The 16,594-nt window shown below is 39.8% G+C and overlaps 1 protein-coding gene across 2 annotated transcripts in view; it reads right to left on the reverse strand.

Annotated features, from left to right (window-relative positions):
• Positions 1-1,795: 1,795 nt before the first annotated feature.
• Positions 1,796-16,594, reverse strand: part of AGTPBP1 (ATP/GTP binding carboxypeptidase 1) — a 229,603-nt gene continuing 214,804 nt past the window's right edge. Inside the window, exon 28 of one of the 2 annotated variants that reach the window (XM_078152680.1) lies at positions 1,796-2,040. In XM_078152680.1, the coding sequence (XP_078008806.1) occupies positions 1,961-2,040 (80 nt within the window). In that variant the 3' untranslated portion in view covers positions 1,796-1,960. Of the gene's footprint in view, positions 2,041-6,281; positions 7,876-16,594 lie in introns of those variants that run through there. The other variant, XM_078152679.1, reaches the window with a different exon arrangement.

The following is a 16,594-nucleotide window of genomic DNA, read 5'->3' on the forward strand; positions in this document are numbered from 1 at the left end:
TAAATGATTTACTCAAAGTCACAGAGCTCAGAGCTAGAATTCAAAACCAGAGTCTCCGACTCCCCATTGAGCATTCCTTCCACTATACCACTCTTTCTCCCAACCGTTAGCTTTGAGTCTTCAGTATCTTTATTACATCGTCATTTACCCAGGCTCCTTGATTATGAAAAATGTTTAGTCCCAATATGAGAATCACAGGGTCACAGAATGTCTGAGCTAGAAGATGCTGCAGAGGTCACTGCATCCAACCCACAGGTGAAGGAGTACCCTCTATAACCTGCCCAGCAACTAAGTCATCCAGTCTTTGCTTGAAGACCCTGAGTGACAAGGGAGCCTAACTGACTCCCTGGGAAACCCATTCTATCATTGGATAGCTCTAATCATGAGGACATTTTTCTTTACAGCAAGCCTAAATTTCCCTCTGCAAATTCTATGCATCATGAAGTATTTTGGCATGAGAACCAAGTTACATAACCTTACAGAATCACAGGATCACAGATTTAAAGCTAGACAGGATTATAGAATCAATTGAGCCCAACTTACTCATTTTAGAGTTGAAGACACTAAGCTTTGAAGGTTAGATATTAGTCTTGGCTCATCTCCAGGAAGAAGGAGTCACCCTGGACTGACTGGAGTGACTCATTTCATTCCATAGATGTCCTTCGTAGTCATTGCCTCAACATGAGAAATCTAGACGTGTGCCCTGGGATTCTAGGAAAAAGATATCATGAACTGAGCATGATGTCAATAATAAAATTTGAATTCTGAGAAGACTGGACAAGGTTTGGAGCAGTCACTGTGGGGATGAAACATGAAGTCAATTAGAAATTAATAAATGGATTTCTGAGTAGTAGTGAGGGCTAAGCTGAAATTCACAGGATCATACTCAAGGCTGGAAGTGACCTCAAAGGCCATCTAATCCAGCCGTCTTATTTTATAGATGAGGAAACTGAGGTTCCAGGAAGGGAAATGATTTCCCAAGGCCATACAGGTAGTAAATGGCAGAGCCAGGACTTGAACTTGGGTCAAGTCAACAAGCATTTATTAAGCACCTACTACAGTTATCCCTTCCACATTGTGGGGGTTAGGGGTGTAAAAATTTTTGACCCTCCCTTCCTATCAGAGAATCAAGTCTGAATTTTTCTTTTTCTTTTATGGGGTGTTTACTATACCTTATTGTAACATTTGGGTTGATATTATACAATGCTACACATATATTCTATGCATTTCTGGGTTTCTAAACTTTCTCTGTGTCATCTGCTGGCCTTCGTATGTCATGTGCTGCTAACCACAAAACTCCCCCCAAATTACCATTTAATTTCTTATGCCAACCATGATATATTGAAACTATGATGAGGAAAGCCATGATGTGGATAGGATAACTGTATATGTATGATGCTAAACATTTAAGTCCTCTGACTCAAATCTGGCTCCTTCTGTTGTGCCATGCTGCCCATGCATTTGTATTGGCGCCAACCAACTCACCTAATTTCACGCATAACACAGGTCATCCTGGCCCCTGCCACGTGAAGGCCAGGCACTGGATTTCACCATTGCACCCAGGGTTCTCTGGCACCCTTAAGGGAGTTAAGGGTATCTTAGCTAGGTTCTCTGTCTCTGGGGTTCCAGTCCCAACCAGTGTTGTTGCCTCAATTATGGGGGGTGATCCCCTGTACCCTAGTTCCATTTAGCCAGTAATAGTCAGATTAGCTTTTACACAGAAATATTTACTTCCAAATGTTTAATCACACATATACAAACTTACTCCTCCAAAATATGGGAGGCATAATCTCTCTCCCCATGTACTATCTCAGTCTCAGAGGAGGGGAGGGGGTTTCAGTTCACAGCATAGTTTAGTTCCCACAGCACACAGTCCCAGTTCCAAGTCCAAAACCCGGAGCCTGGAGCCTCAAGTCCTAGGCTTCCAGGCTTCGAAGGACCTCCACTTCAGGCTGGCTGCTTATACCATCCCACCTGAAATCCAGCCTCCAGGGTTGCCATGGCTTGAACCCTTGGAGCTGTGAGGAGCACCTCCAGCACCTGCAAGAGAGGACAAACAACACAGAACAGAAACAAATGCTGCCAGGTCAATTTCTCAGTTGAGATAAAAGAGACAGGACAGAGGAAGGAGAGTCCTTCCCCTCTGACCAGTTTAGTTCATAGCATCCATGCTGTGGACGACTAGGATCTCCACCTTCTGGATGCAGAAGATAAGAGTGGCCCAAAAGAATGAACAGCTTAGCCTTGCCAGTTTTAAAAATCCAAGCAGCCAATCAAAGGAGGCTACGCCATCCACATGGTAGGGGACAGAGAGGGCTCCATGTTAGAACTGGGCACATTCAAAAGACCCCTCAATGGTGTCCCCATGTTAGGAGAACTGGGCATGCCCAGAGAAGACCAAGTCACACTTGACTGTCTCTAATAAAGCTGTCAGCTTCATTAGAGTTGTAGCAAAGAAAGAAGTTGGCAGTGTGATTTACCCAAAGCCAGGATTTGGTAATTCCTCTCCTTCCCCATCTCCCTCTGTCTCTGTTTCTCTCGTATCTCTGCCTGTCCTCTCTCCCTCTCTCTTCCATACCTCCTTCCCTCTGTCTCTGTGTCTCTTTCCCCCCATCCTCTCTTTAGCTCCTACTTCTATTTTACTTGTCATCCTTTCTCATCTTTCACACAGTCTTTTACCTTGTCTTTTCCCAGATGCAGATGGTGAACCAGAAGTAAGCCTGTGCATCTTAACAAAGGCATCATCCTTTAGCCACATTTAGTGTTCAGCTTCTTCCCTATTCTCTTTCCACAGCCTAAATCTCTGCTGCCAAGGGATAAGAGGTGGGGTTGGGGGATACCCATAATACCCTGGAGGACTTATACTTCACCTCCCATGCCCCTAGTCACGGGAGCCAAGTTTACTCCGTTTTTTTTTCTGATTTGATTTTTCTCATTAGTGGTCCCTGGATCTCTCCTCTGATCTCAACTCTGCTTCCTTTCATAGCTCCAATTCAAAGGGTGAAGATTAGGTTTATAATTCTTATCTTAATCAAATTATTCCAGAATGCCATGACTTATTTAACCAAGGAGGTATTTGGAGTCCAAAGACCTGAGTTCAAATCTTAACCCTGACACATAATGCTTATATGACATTGGGCTAACCGTTAAACCTTTTTAAGCCCCAGTAATTTTTTCATCTGTAAAAAGAGTTGGATTAGAAGGACTCTGAGGCCCCACCCACCTCTAAATCTATGTTGTTGTCAAAAACTCATTCCCTAAAATACAACTATATCTCTGTGACCTAGATGCTAAGCTGAGCTGAGGCTCAAAGAAAAATCATTTCAATAGGGGGTCTTTAGTTAAGTTACCAAGTAGAACAAAGAAGAGCTCTGGCGCAGAACCCAATCTCACACCATTCTTAGCTTACTTGATTTTTTGGTTTATTTGTGCATAAGCAAAACGTGAAATTAACCATAACTCCAGTATACTTTCAAGCAAGAGTATGCTACTAAATATTTAACAGCCAGATATCTGGAAGGGGAAAAAATGTATACACAATAGACTTTTAAGTTTAATCTAAATTATTAGCATTCTCTCCATCACCTTCTTAAGGCTAGAAAGCCAACAAAGCAATAAATCAAGCATTTGCTTGCTACATTATTTGTAGCATTTGCCAATTCCTAAGGTGTAAATGCTCATGCTGAAAATGTAATAATCATTCTCAGGAGCCAGGTTCAAGCCCACTCCAGCACACCTTTGCTAGTCATGAGGATGGATGGACAATAGAGGTTATGAGTTAATAGTAATGTATACTTTTGTATATTTTAATGCTATGCAATTGCTTTTAAGCCAAGGGTGCTTAACCTGGGAACTTTTGAAAAATATATATATTTTACTGATTATGTTGTAATATAATTGGATTACTTTATAATTCTATTCTATTTTATTAATTTAATATTCATTTAATTAAATTAAATTTACTCATTATTTATTTAAAAATATTATTCTGAGAAGGGCTCCAAAAGCTTCACCAGACTCTGCCAAAAGGGTCCATGACAAAAAAACAGGTTAAGAACAGCTGCTTAAGCCCATATTGTTTTTTCTCCCTTTTTACTCCATAACCTTTATGGATGTCTCCCATTTCCTTGTCTAGAATCTTTACTTAAACACATTATGCAGTTAAAATATTTGTACCATTTGGGAATTTTCTCTGAAAATCACTAGCTTTGCCCCTTCAATTTCTTAACTTTCATATTCCTTTTCTTTCAATTTCCTGCTTCCTGTTGTGAACAAGTTTCAAATCAGTGTCTAGCCTTGATCCATCCAAATTTCTCATGCTCTTTTGGCAAGATACATACAGGGGAACAAATGAGCTGGACCCAGAAATGAGTAGCAAGAGATCAAGCCAGATATCATTTTGGAAATTACAATATACTTTCAATGATGCCAAACTGCTTTATGCAAACTGCAAATTTGATAAGCGTGCTGGTCCAAGTCAGCAGCTCAAACTCATGATTAGAAAGAAATGAGACAACTGAAGCCAACTAACCTGGAGCAAAAAAGTTTATTTAATCAGCACACAGGAAGTATAATCAGCAAGGATGCAGCACAGGGAAGTATAATCAGCAAGGATGTAGCACAGGGAAGTATAATCAGCAGGGATGCAGTAGAGGGAAGTATAATCAGCAAGGATGCAGTACAGGCAAGTACAATCAACAAGGACGTGGTACAAGTTCAGGTCAACATAGCCTCCCCCATCTCCACACAGAAACACATCTGGCCAAAAGGGTATATCGACTTCTATGGCAGTGGGATATCTCTCAAGCATTAGCTCTTCAGTGGCAGGGGGTGGGGAGGGGGGAATGAATCTAGCATACCTGGCAGGGATACCTAGTGCCTATTACTCATATCATAAATGTCATACCTTTACCAAGTCACTGATAAAAATGTCACACTACAAAGAATTCCCCTGAAGACTTATAAAGTTGACATTGAACCGTTAAATACTAATTTTTGAGTCTCTCCATTTGAAACCACCAAACTCTATTATTTTATGGTCCATATCTCTCCATCCTTTCTACAAGAAAAAGAACTTTTATCAAATGCTTTGCTAAGATCTAGGCAAGTTACATCTATAGCTTTTTACTGACTGAATAGGTTTGGTAACCTTTTCAGAAAAGGAAATAAGTTTAGTCTTGCACAATCTATTTTTGGTAACACTACCCTGTCTTTATGATATTTTTTTGGAGATATCAATTAGTTCCCTCTTTATGGTGTTTCATTCTATGAGACATATATTTTTGTACATGGCTAATGCAGGAATTTCTTTTCCCTTGACTACCTCTTTGCCATGAGGAATTTGTTCTTTTTAATTGAAGGGGGAGGTGGAAGAGAAAGAATAAATAATCATTAATTGAAAAAATAAAAATAAAATAAAATCTCCATTAAAAACCATTTAAATTATGAATATCATTACAATTATGAGGGAGCGCATGAGACAGAATAAGGGGAAAATCAGCTGAGCAACAATCCAATTCATTTTCCATTGGGAATGTCAAAGTTCTTATAATATAAATATTTTCCTAAACAAACGCAGGTGAAAAATAGAGGGGAAATGTTCAGAATTGTAAAAATAAACCATTTAAAAATTGTAAATGATCAATTCTATAATTTCTCTAGAAACTAAAGTCAAACTCATTGGTCTCTAGTTTTTTAATTGGATTCTCTTTTCTCTTTTGAAAATCAGGACATCTTCCCTTCTCCCATTCTGTTCTCCACAGTTTTCCAAATACTTGCCATAGCCCCCCCGCAAACAAGCTCACGAGCAGCAATAGGAAAAGCCCCAGAAGTGTAAGTAGACTGAGGACCTTGCTTAAGAGATGTGTCATCATCATTTCTGCCTGCCTGTCTCCCTTTGGAGTCTCAATGTCTGTCTCTCCACACACTTTAGACTGCTGTCCATTTCTCTCAGCTCACTCTTGCTTCTACCCCCTGTACTACTTTACACAGCACTTGCCTAGCTGTCTTTGCTGCTGCCATCCCTGGCTCCACAGTTGTCTTTATCTCATCACCATAACCCAGGAGCCCTAAACTAGCCCATGCTGCTCTCTCTCAGCAGCTTCTGATCTCAGATTATATATATATATATATATATTATATATATATATATATATATATATACACACACATATATATGTGTATATATGTGTGTATATATATATGTATATATATATATATACACACACACATATATATATACAGACACACATATACATATACATGTGTATGTGTGTGTATATGTATGTATGTATTGTGTATATGTACGTGTGTGTGTGTGTGTGTGTGTGTATGTGTATAGTACATGTATCCTCTGTCCCTCTTACAGACTATGTTGATGCAGGAAGGACAGGCATAAGATTACTGACATCTTTTACAGAACTCCTCATGTGTTCTGGGTAAGAGTCCTCTCTGAATATAACTTTAAGTGGACAAATGACCTGGACCCAGATTTGAATATGAATCAATGAATGAATGAGAAAGCATTTGTAAACTGCTCACTTCGTGCAAAGCACTATTTTAAGTGCTGGAAAGACAAATTATTATTTTCAAAGACTAATATTCTAATAGGGAGAGAGGACACATATAGAAAAATTGAGCTGCAAGTTTGATGGAAAAGTTCCATCCACGGTTCATACATTGCAGTGGCAAAAACAGATAGCAATGCATCTTCTTTAGGGTCATTTCCGATGATAAAATCGTATCCATTTCTGATGCCGAGAAATACGATAGTGTCAAGGTTAAGCACTTGCTTTTCTGGGTCTTCCGGTGACTGTGGCTGCTTTGGAGGTAGGGACTAAGGAACCTTCAGAGACAGTTTCTGGGTCAGATATTCACAAGGGATGCTCCCCTGGCCAGTTTATTTGTAGGGGCTGGACTAGAATCAGGACTGATGGTTTGGAGAGGGCTGCTAAATCCAGGGATCCTGGGCTTCCTAATCATTAATAGCAACTGGTCAGCAGGTGGTTTTAGTGGTGGTGGGACTGGCAAATCTACTCTGTATATATCTGCTCCTCTGGACAATGGCTTTATTAAAACTGGACCGGAAGTGGGCCTGGTCATCTGGAGTGGGGTGGAGCTCTGCTCCTCCCATGACTCTTTGTCTTACCTGCCCCACTGGGAACAGTTGTTGTTGGTGTTGGTGGGAAAGGAGGAGTCCCTTCACCACAGGGTTTGCTCGCCTAGACAACTGACTCACCACATGTAAGATGTACAGTTACTTAAATATGAGGATACAAATAATGGGTCGACTTTTGTCAGTTAACCAATTCCCTCCTATAACCTTGGTCATTCAAATAACCTCCTTACCCCCATTTGAAGAGTCAAATATTTACTGCATGCTACTTTCTCATTATGAAGTTGCAAGACTCAAAAAATCATTCCTCCTCTGAAACATAGCATCTAACCATGCAGCCTCTTCAGCATAAAAGCATCTCATTATTGGAAGGAGATTGAGTGAGGGACTGGTGTGACCTGGAAAGCATCACCCATGTCCTTTGGATCAACAAGAATTCTCTGGATATACAGGGGAGTTAGGCCTAGTACCACATCACCAACTACAAACAGACATAAAACGAGTTCTCTATTGTGCACAATTTTCTGTCCTGGTTTTCATTTATACATTTATCACCATAGCATCTAAATACATTACAAAATAAAGAATATATCAAGTTATTAAACTGACAAGCATAAGGGGAGTAGGCAGGTGGCCTAGGAAATTTGGGCAATGTCAACTTTGCTGTTGTTGTTCTTTTTTTAAACAGGAAGATTCTTCTTCATGGAGAAGTCGGCATCTGGAAAGTTTCTGCTTGTAAATTCCAGATGTTCTTTGGTTATCTGTGAACAAGAGAAGTTCTAATTTTTGCATTTAAAAAATGAAACCAGCTCTTCATACTTCTCACTCAAAAGCAATGGAGCAGATTTCCTTGGATTTCGTTCTCTTTTCCCCCAGAAGGTATTCCCTCTGAGAGTAGACCAGACAGAAAATTTATACTCAGAGGAATGACTCCTCTAAGATTTTTCCTTTTAAATGGGGGAATTAGAATGGCCACCTGCATGAAGTCTCTTATAACTCGTATTACTAATCAGTGGCATCTAGGGCACCAAATCTTGGTCTGAAGAAGGGCCATCTGAGTCTTATTCAGACCACTCTAGGTTGTTGAGCTATTCATCTATTCTCTGATTCATTTCCCATTCTTTTCCATAAAAGGACCACAACTTCTGCTCCTAAGTCAATGAGGTACTATGAGAAAGCAATGAGAAAATTCAATGTGCATATACAGGTACCCATGTATATATATATGTGTGTGTGTGTGTGTGTGTGTGTGTGTGTATGTATGTACTGAGAATGTATGCTGCCATGCATGTGTTCACATGTGATGTTGTACATGCCTGTATGTTCTTGTATAAATGGTCTGAGTAGCTATCTGAGCAATTTAAAATACAAGAATATAATATGTAATCTGAGAAAGCTTATCCTTCAAAAACAATAACATATTTCTATGGCACTTTATGTTTTAATCAATCAACAAGAATGTATTAAGCAATAACTATATACCAGTAACCATGCTTATAGCTGGGGTTACAAAGAAAGGCAAAAAGCAAAAACACTTCCTGTCTTCAAGGATCTTACATTCTACAGAGAGAAACAACACATACTAATCAGAATATACAAAATAAATGCTGAGCAGATGGCAGGGAGCCTTAGAGGGAAAGGCACTAACACCTAGGAAAACCAGGGAAAGTCTCCTGCAGGAGATAATACTTGCTGTTGTTGCTATAGTTACTGTTCAGTTGTTTCAGTTGTGTCTGACTTGGTGACCTCATTTGGATTTTTTTGGCAAAGATACTGGAGTGGTTTGCCATTTCCTTCTCTAGCTTATTTTACAGATGAGGAAACTGAGGCAAACAGGGTTAAGTGACTTGCCCAGGGTCACATAGCTACTAAGTATCTGAGGCCAGATTTGAACTCAGGTCTTCCTGACTCCAAGCCCTCACTCTTTCCACTGTGCCATCTAAATGGTACTTGAGCTGAGTATTAAAGTAAACTGGACATTCCAAGAGTCAGAGGTTAAGAGAGAGAGAGCATTCCAGGGATGGGAGACAGCCCATAGGGGTGCAGAAATAGGAGATGGAATTGTGTGTGGGGAAGGGTACAAGTGCATCCTTCACAACAGCCTAGTGAAGTAAATAGTACAATTATTATAATCCCAATTTTGAGATATGAATATTAAGCAGGGATGTACCAAAGCCAGCTTGATAGGCCATTGAGAAGCAATTGTTCGATTTTCAATGTGAGCATTTATACTTCAGAAGTCGGCAAAAGTTATAAATCAGGGCTTAATTTTTTGTTTAATTTATTTCCAGATTTAAGAAAGTGAGGGAAAAACTATTAATAATACAGATTAAACTTAAAAGTGGGTCACATTTTTTCCCAGAGAGTCAGTTGTTAAAATTTACCAGCTTGGACTATGCTCAAAGGGCTATAAAACTGTGCATATCCTTTGATCCAGCAATGCCACTAGTAGATCTACATCCTAAAGAGATCAAAGAAAAAGGAAAAGGACCTATTTGTGCAAAAATATTTATAGCAGCTCTGTGGTGGCCAAAAATTGGAAATTGGGGAATGTCCCTCAGTCTGGGAATTGCTGAACAAGTTGTGGTATATGAATGTAATGGAAAGCTATTGTGCTATGAGACATGATGACCAGGATGATTTCAGAAAAACCTGAAAAGACTTATAAGAACGGATGCAAAATGAAGTGAGCAGAACGAAGAGAACATTGTACATAGTAACAGCAATATTGTACGATGATCAACTGTGAATGATTTAGCTCTTCTCAGCAATACAATGATCTAAGACAATCCCAAAGGACTCATGATGAAAAATGCTATGCACCTCCAGAGAAAGAACTGATGGAATCTGAATGCTGATTGAAGTGTATTATTTTTCACTTTATTTTTTGTGGGGTTTTTTTTGGCCTGTGTTTTCTTTTACAACATGCCTAATATGGAAATGTGTTTTGCATGATTGCACATGTATAACACATATCAAATTGCTTACTATCTTGGGGATGAAGGGAAGGACAGAGGGAGAGAATTTGGAACTCAAAATTAAAAAAAACCAAATGTTAAAAATTGATTTTACATGTGATTGGGAAAAAATAAAATATTATTAAAATTAAAAACAAAACAAAACAATTTACCAGCACAGTGCTCAAACTAAGGCTTGGAGGATTAATGTAATTTTTCTCTGGGTGATTGTCAATTTGGCTTTTTTGGAAATGTTAGTATTCTCAGAATTCCAGCCAGTAGAATGTTGGTGTTAAAAAAAAAAAAGGACTTTGTTTCCATAACAAGTTGGGCATCATTAAATGAACTGTGCAATTGCACAAAACGATTCATGCTATTCTCCTCCTCCTGTCCAACTCTGAGCCAAGATTACTCATCATCCATTAGCAGCACCTATTCAAAATAAATATATTTAATCTATTTTGCCTGGCACATAGTAGGCACTTAAATGCTCATTGACTGACTGAGTTGTCTATCTGCATATCATAATCAAGACATAATCAAGGGAAAGGCATTTCTTTATCCACTTGGTTTTCCCATGTGATTAGAGAGGACAAATTGTTTTGAGCAATTATGGGCCACTTTTAGGAGGTTCTGAAAACATTCCAAGGCTGGATTCAGTCAGCATAATGTCAACCATAAAAAGTGGCAGCTAGAGCACCTCCTCACCCATAGGGAATCCCTCTTTTATTCAGGTCATGCTGAACATTCTCCATGAAAGTGGCAAATACCGTTAGTAAGCATACATCTCTCTCTCTCTTTCATTCTTCACTTGATATTAATAATCAAAGGCTCACCGAATGGTTATGATACCTGAATGCTGCTATACCTTTCATGGAATGTTGTATGACTTTCACATATGGATGGGAGACACTTTATTTCAGGAGAGCTCTTCGGATGGCTTTACTTAGTTGGATATCTCATTAGTAGTATCTATTAGCACTATCTACTCCAAAGAGCAAGGCACCTAGATGGCTCAGTAAATAGAGCTCTGGGTCTGGAGTTGCAATCTGGCCTCAGACACAGTACCTGTGTGATCCTGGGTGAGTCACTTAACCTCTGTTTGCCTTAATTGACTGGAGAAAGAAATGGCAAACCACTCCAGTATCATTGCCAAGAAAAACCCCATGGGGTCACAAAGAGTCGGACATGACTGAATGACTGAACAGCTCCAAAGAGAGTGGGTGTGTGCGTGTTGAGTATGAGCAGAGTATAACACACTACAAATGAGAAGTTATGTGAGAGAAGTAGCATAAAGAATGTCATCAGGGGCAGCTAGGTGGTGCAGTAGATAGAGCACCAGTCCTATAGTTATGAAGACTTAAGTTCAAATTCAACCTCAGATACTTAACTAGCTATGTGACTCTGGGTAAATCATTTAACCCTGATTGCCTCAAAAAAAAAATATTATCAGAGAAATTTAAGCTTGGAAAAGAAAAGGATACTCCTACTGGGAGATATCTTCAAACTTTTTCTTTCTACTGCTTCTCACTAGATCATAGCTAGAAGGGGCCCCAGTCATTTAGCCCAATCTCCTTATTTTACAGATGAGGAAACTGACCTGATTTGTCAAAGACGGTTAATACTAGAGGCAGAATTAGAAATCAGGTCCTCTAAATCCAAATCCAGGGCTTGTTTCACCAGATTATTGAAATGACCTCCTAATTGATCTCCCTGCCTCAAGTCTCTCCCCACTTCAGTGCATTCTCTACTCTGATGCCACAGTGATTTTCCTTCCACACAGATCTGACCACATCACTCTCCTACTCAGTAAACTCCAGTGGTTGTCTCTTGCCCCTAGAATCAAACATAGATTCATGGTTTTAAAGCCTTTCACAACCTCATCCCACTCCATCTTTTCAGTCCCTTTAAACATTTCTCTACCTCCTACCCTCAGATCCAGCCAAACTAGGCTTCTGTTTTGCACACGACACTCCATTTCCCACCTCCTTGTCTTGTCACTGGATGTCCTCCATGCCTATGACACACTCCCTTCTCATTTCTCCCTCAGAATCCTTCTCTTTTTCAAGACTCAGCTCAAATGCCAACTTCTACATGAAGGCTTTCCTGCTCTTCCCAAAAGCTAGTGCCCTCCCTCTGAAGAAACAGAGCAAAGGACAGTTACACAATGGAGTTGGTTTCATGTGAGAATTGAGAGAACCAATCAGATGCCGTCTCATGAACCCTGACTCCATCTTGCTCTGCCATATGTATTATCTTCCATCTTGATGTTTTTCTGCAAATCATTAATGGGAAAATAGATGGCAGAAGCTATGTATTATTTCATAAAATGTAGGTGGATGCAATTAATCAGAATGTCCCAATTCTGGGAAAGGAAAGACCTCAAAACCCACTTGCCCCCTCCTAACTTGATCAAAACTCACTCTCCTCATATCCCAAATTGGAAAATTCATCATCTTTCCTCCAATTAGAAATCAGATTACCTGATCTTGTATACTGGTTTATATCCTGTTAATTGTTTTCTTTTAACGCATAAAAATCTGTTTTCCCCTATATTTGGGATCCTGTGCCAGGCAGAGTAGGCCAGGTCCCAATTTGTAATGGAACTGGCACGCATTGCTTAATAAATCAATATGCTCAGAAGCACAGACCTTTATGTCCTCATTTATTTCAGATTTCACCTGCCACACCTCTCAAACTACCTTGTATTGAACACCGTGTATTTATTCTCTTTATATAAAGGAAGCTAGGTGACACGGTGGGTATTAGAATTAATTGTTCTTTAAATGTATGTTAGAATTTGCTTGTAAATCCATCTGGCCCTGGAGATTTTTTCCTAGGGAGTTCATCAATGACTAAGTGACACAGTGGATAGAAGGTTGGACTCTGAGTTAGGAAGAAAGTTCAATTCAAGCCTCCCCACTTACTAGCTGCATAAACCTGGGCAAGTCATTTAACCTCTGTCTGCCTCAATTTCTTTATCGGTAAAGTGAGGATAATAATAGTACTTACCCTCAGGATTGTTGTGAGAACAAAGAGACTATATTTGTAGAGTAATATTCAAACCTTATAATGCTATATAAATGCTACCTATCATTCTGCACATACTTAGATATGTCCTAACTTCTCCTAGTTGGCACACTTGTGAGTAGGCATTGTTTCATTCTTTGCATTTGCTTTGCCAACACACAGTACAGCACCTGGCACATAATAGATGCTTAATAAGTGTTTGTTATTAATTTACTGTACCACACTATGTTTTCCATATTTTTCATTAACCTTCCCTGTGCCTTCCCACCTTTTAACTGATGTCACCAAATATCATAGCAGATAATAATATAATTTAGAAGTTCATCGAGTTCTTTTGAAGATTTCTCTCCTTTCTCATCTCTTGGTCATGGTTTGGGCCCTGGTGGCTCAGACTGAATGTAAATAGCAATTGTTTCTATTTTGGTCAGAAACCCTGAGAGTCTTCCCACCCCAGATTGATTTTTTTTCCCCTAAACTAGGTAAAGGAGGTCATTCTTTGCCTCATTTCTTACCTAACCTTAATCACTGAATGGGCATTGGCTCAGTCAAACTGAGAACTGGGAAAGACCTTAACTTAAAAAGACCAAGGTCTCCCACTGCATCCGGGGTCATCTCCAGGCATCCTGATCTATATCTTGCCACTGGACCCAGATGTCTCCTGGTGACTTTGCACAGCCCTCCCTCACTTAAATCCAATTCACTTGCAAGTCATGGCATCACCTCCCTGATGTCACAGTCCTCTTCAAAAACAAAGAAAAAACAACAACCTTTCTCATCCTCTACAGCAGACATTGGCACAGAAGCTGCAATTATTTTTTATAGTAGACATTTTCCAAATATTTATCTCTGTTATTGAAATACGACATGACCAAATGTCCCGTGAAATAGTCTTTCTTGATGTTTTTAGACAAGCAATATATTTAACTCTGTCAAGTTGTTTGCCTCTCTGAGGAGAACTGGTGGGCCTTCTAGCAATTTCATTTTTTGGTCCTTATATCTGAGCCTAGCAGAGTGCAGGGTAGGCTCTGCATAAATGTTTGTTTAATGGAACTGAAATAAATTTAAGTGAAATCTGTTTAATTTATAGTAAGAATGTGAGGATTCAGGGAAGCTAGGTGGTTCAGTGAATAGGGCACTGGCCTTGGAGTCAGGAGGACCTGAGTTCAAATCTGGCCCCAGACACATAACACTTAACTAGCTGTGTGACCCTGAGCAAGTCACTTAACCCCAATTGCTTCACACACACAAAAAAAAGAATGTGGAGGTTGATAAAATGAAGTTTCTCTAGGAGAGAATCCATATCCATTGATGGTCATTGGAGAGGGTAGTTAAATTTAGATACCAAAAGCTAAGCTAATGTTTATAACCAGCATACAAACTGTGATTGGTTCTTACTATCCCTCCCCATTCCTACCCCCCATTTCTAACACTCCACCATTGTCACTGCAGAAGCAGATAAGGGACCCACAGGACTGAGGGCCATTTTGTATTTTCCTTCGTTGCCCAGATTTTCATTGCCAAACAATTTATTATAAAGTAGTCAGCAGATTGGTGACAAACTCCTCTGTACTTGACTCAGTTGGTCCTCAGGAAGCAGACAGTTTTCTGCCATCACTGTACTCAACTATTTTCCAAGAACCTACAGAATTTGTGCTCGAGTTAAAAATTTCCAGCAGAACCTACCAGAATTTGTAAAGTCAAATGAGCCAGCCTTGAATCCTAAATTACATCTTTGAATGACTATAATGTGAAAAACAGAAAGCTTAGGGGAAAAAGCTATAAAAAAAACCCAACCCTAAGATTTTAGAGGAAAAAGATTGTGAAAAAAATAGAAAAGCAAAGGAAAGGAAAAGAAAAAGAAGAGAAGAGAAGAGAAAAAAGAAAAAGAAAGAAAAATCACATCTTCCATGTCTGGGCCCAGTTGCAAGCCAGTGGCCCTCAGCCAACTCGTAGAGATGTTTGTCTTTCAAGGCTCTTATCCTCCCATCATTTACGACTCACCTTGCTCATGATGCTTCACTGATGTGCCCAGTGACCTTTTCCTTTCTCCTTCCTATTTTTGCTTTTAAAACACCCAACTTTCAGAGGAACCTTCCTATCCCTGATATCATACCTTTCTGCCTTGCCTATGTGTAAGGCAAATTCTGTGGCCTCATCCTCATGGACCTGTATGTTCCTCCCCAAATCTCCATTTGAAGACATTGCCCATGCCCTAGAGGTACTCTTCAAACATCATTCATCCCACCCTGAGAAGCCCTCTACCTCCGTCTCAGCAGCCTTCTTCTCACACTACAGCTTCTTCCTCCAATTGGTACATTCCTCTTTTAAATTCCCCTCGAGGAAGCACCGTGCCAGGCAGGCCCAGTCCATGACTGTCCAGACCGCTGCTCCACTTTTCCATTTTCTATGTTGTCTTCTCCCACCAGAATTTAAGCTCCTTATGGGTACAGACTATCTTTCTCCTTATTTATATCTGTAATCTCAGCACTTAGCACAGTGCCTGGCACATGGTACAACTCTTGCTACTCCAGTTACTAATTCCCAAAGAATTACCTTGATGGCCTTCAGGTATGAACTGCTGAATTGTTTGCCCTCTTCTAAGACCTAGCATTAGAGTCAGCCACACAGCTAAGTCACAAAGTGTCTGGGGCTGGTTTTGGATTCGTCTTCCTGACTCAAAGGCCAACCTTCTATCTGTTGTGCTAACTAAGTTTCCTCAATAGTGCACAGTGTATAAACCCCTGGACATGGGGAGTTAGAAGGACCTGAGTTCAAATTTGGCCTTAGGCACCTACTAGCTGTGTGACTTTGGGCAAGTCACTTAGCCTCTGTCTGCCTCAGTTTCCTATAAAATGTGGACAATAGTACTACTTTACAAAGTCATTGTGACGATCAAATGAGATAATATTTGCAAAGCACTTAACACAGTGCTTGGCACTTAATAAATGCATGTTCCCTTGTTTTCACTACATATTTCTCCAAAGAGATCAAGAAGCAGTGGTGTGTTGGTAAATGTTTAACAACTGACTCTCCCCATCCTCCCCCCCAAAAAAAAATACACTCAATGCACTTTTTAAATTTAACCTGCATTTTCTCTATCAGTTTCTTAAATCTAGACAATCAATAAAACTATAAATCAAATCCTGATTTGATATTGAAACTTTAACTTTAATGTTGAAAATTTAACAACTGGCTCTTGTGAGCCAGGTTCAGCAAACTCCAGTAGTGAGTCTCTCTCCATTTGGGAAGGGTTGGCCTCTGCCTCTGGAGGTGTCACATCTATGATTGTTGTTGTTCAGTCATTTTTCAATTGTGTCTGACTCTTTGTGACCCCATTTTGGGCGTTTTCTTGGCAAAGATACTGGAGTGGTTTGCCATTTCCTCCTCCAGCTCATTTTACAGATAAGGAAACTGAGATAAACAAGATTAAATGACTTGTCAAGGGGCACACAGTTAGTGTCTGGGGCCAGATTTGAACGCAGGAGGAGCAATC

This window comes from Phascolarctos cinereus, unplaced genomic scaffold (genome assembly GCF_003287225.1).
Source record: "Phascolarctos cinereus isolate Bilbo 61053 unplaced genomic scaffold, phaCin_HiC Scaffold_4;HRSCAF=312, whole genome shotgun sequence".
Taxonomy (NCBI): Eukaryota; Metazoa; Chordata; class Mammalia; order Diprotodontia; family Phascolarctidae; genus Phascolarctos; species Phascolarctos cinereus.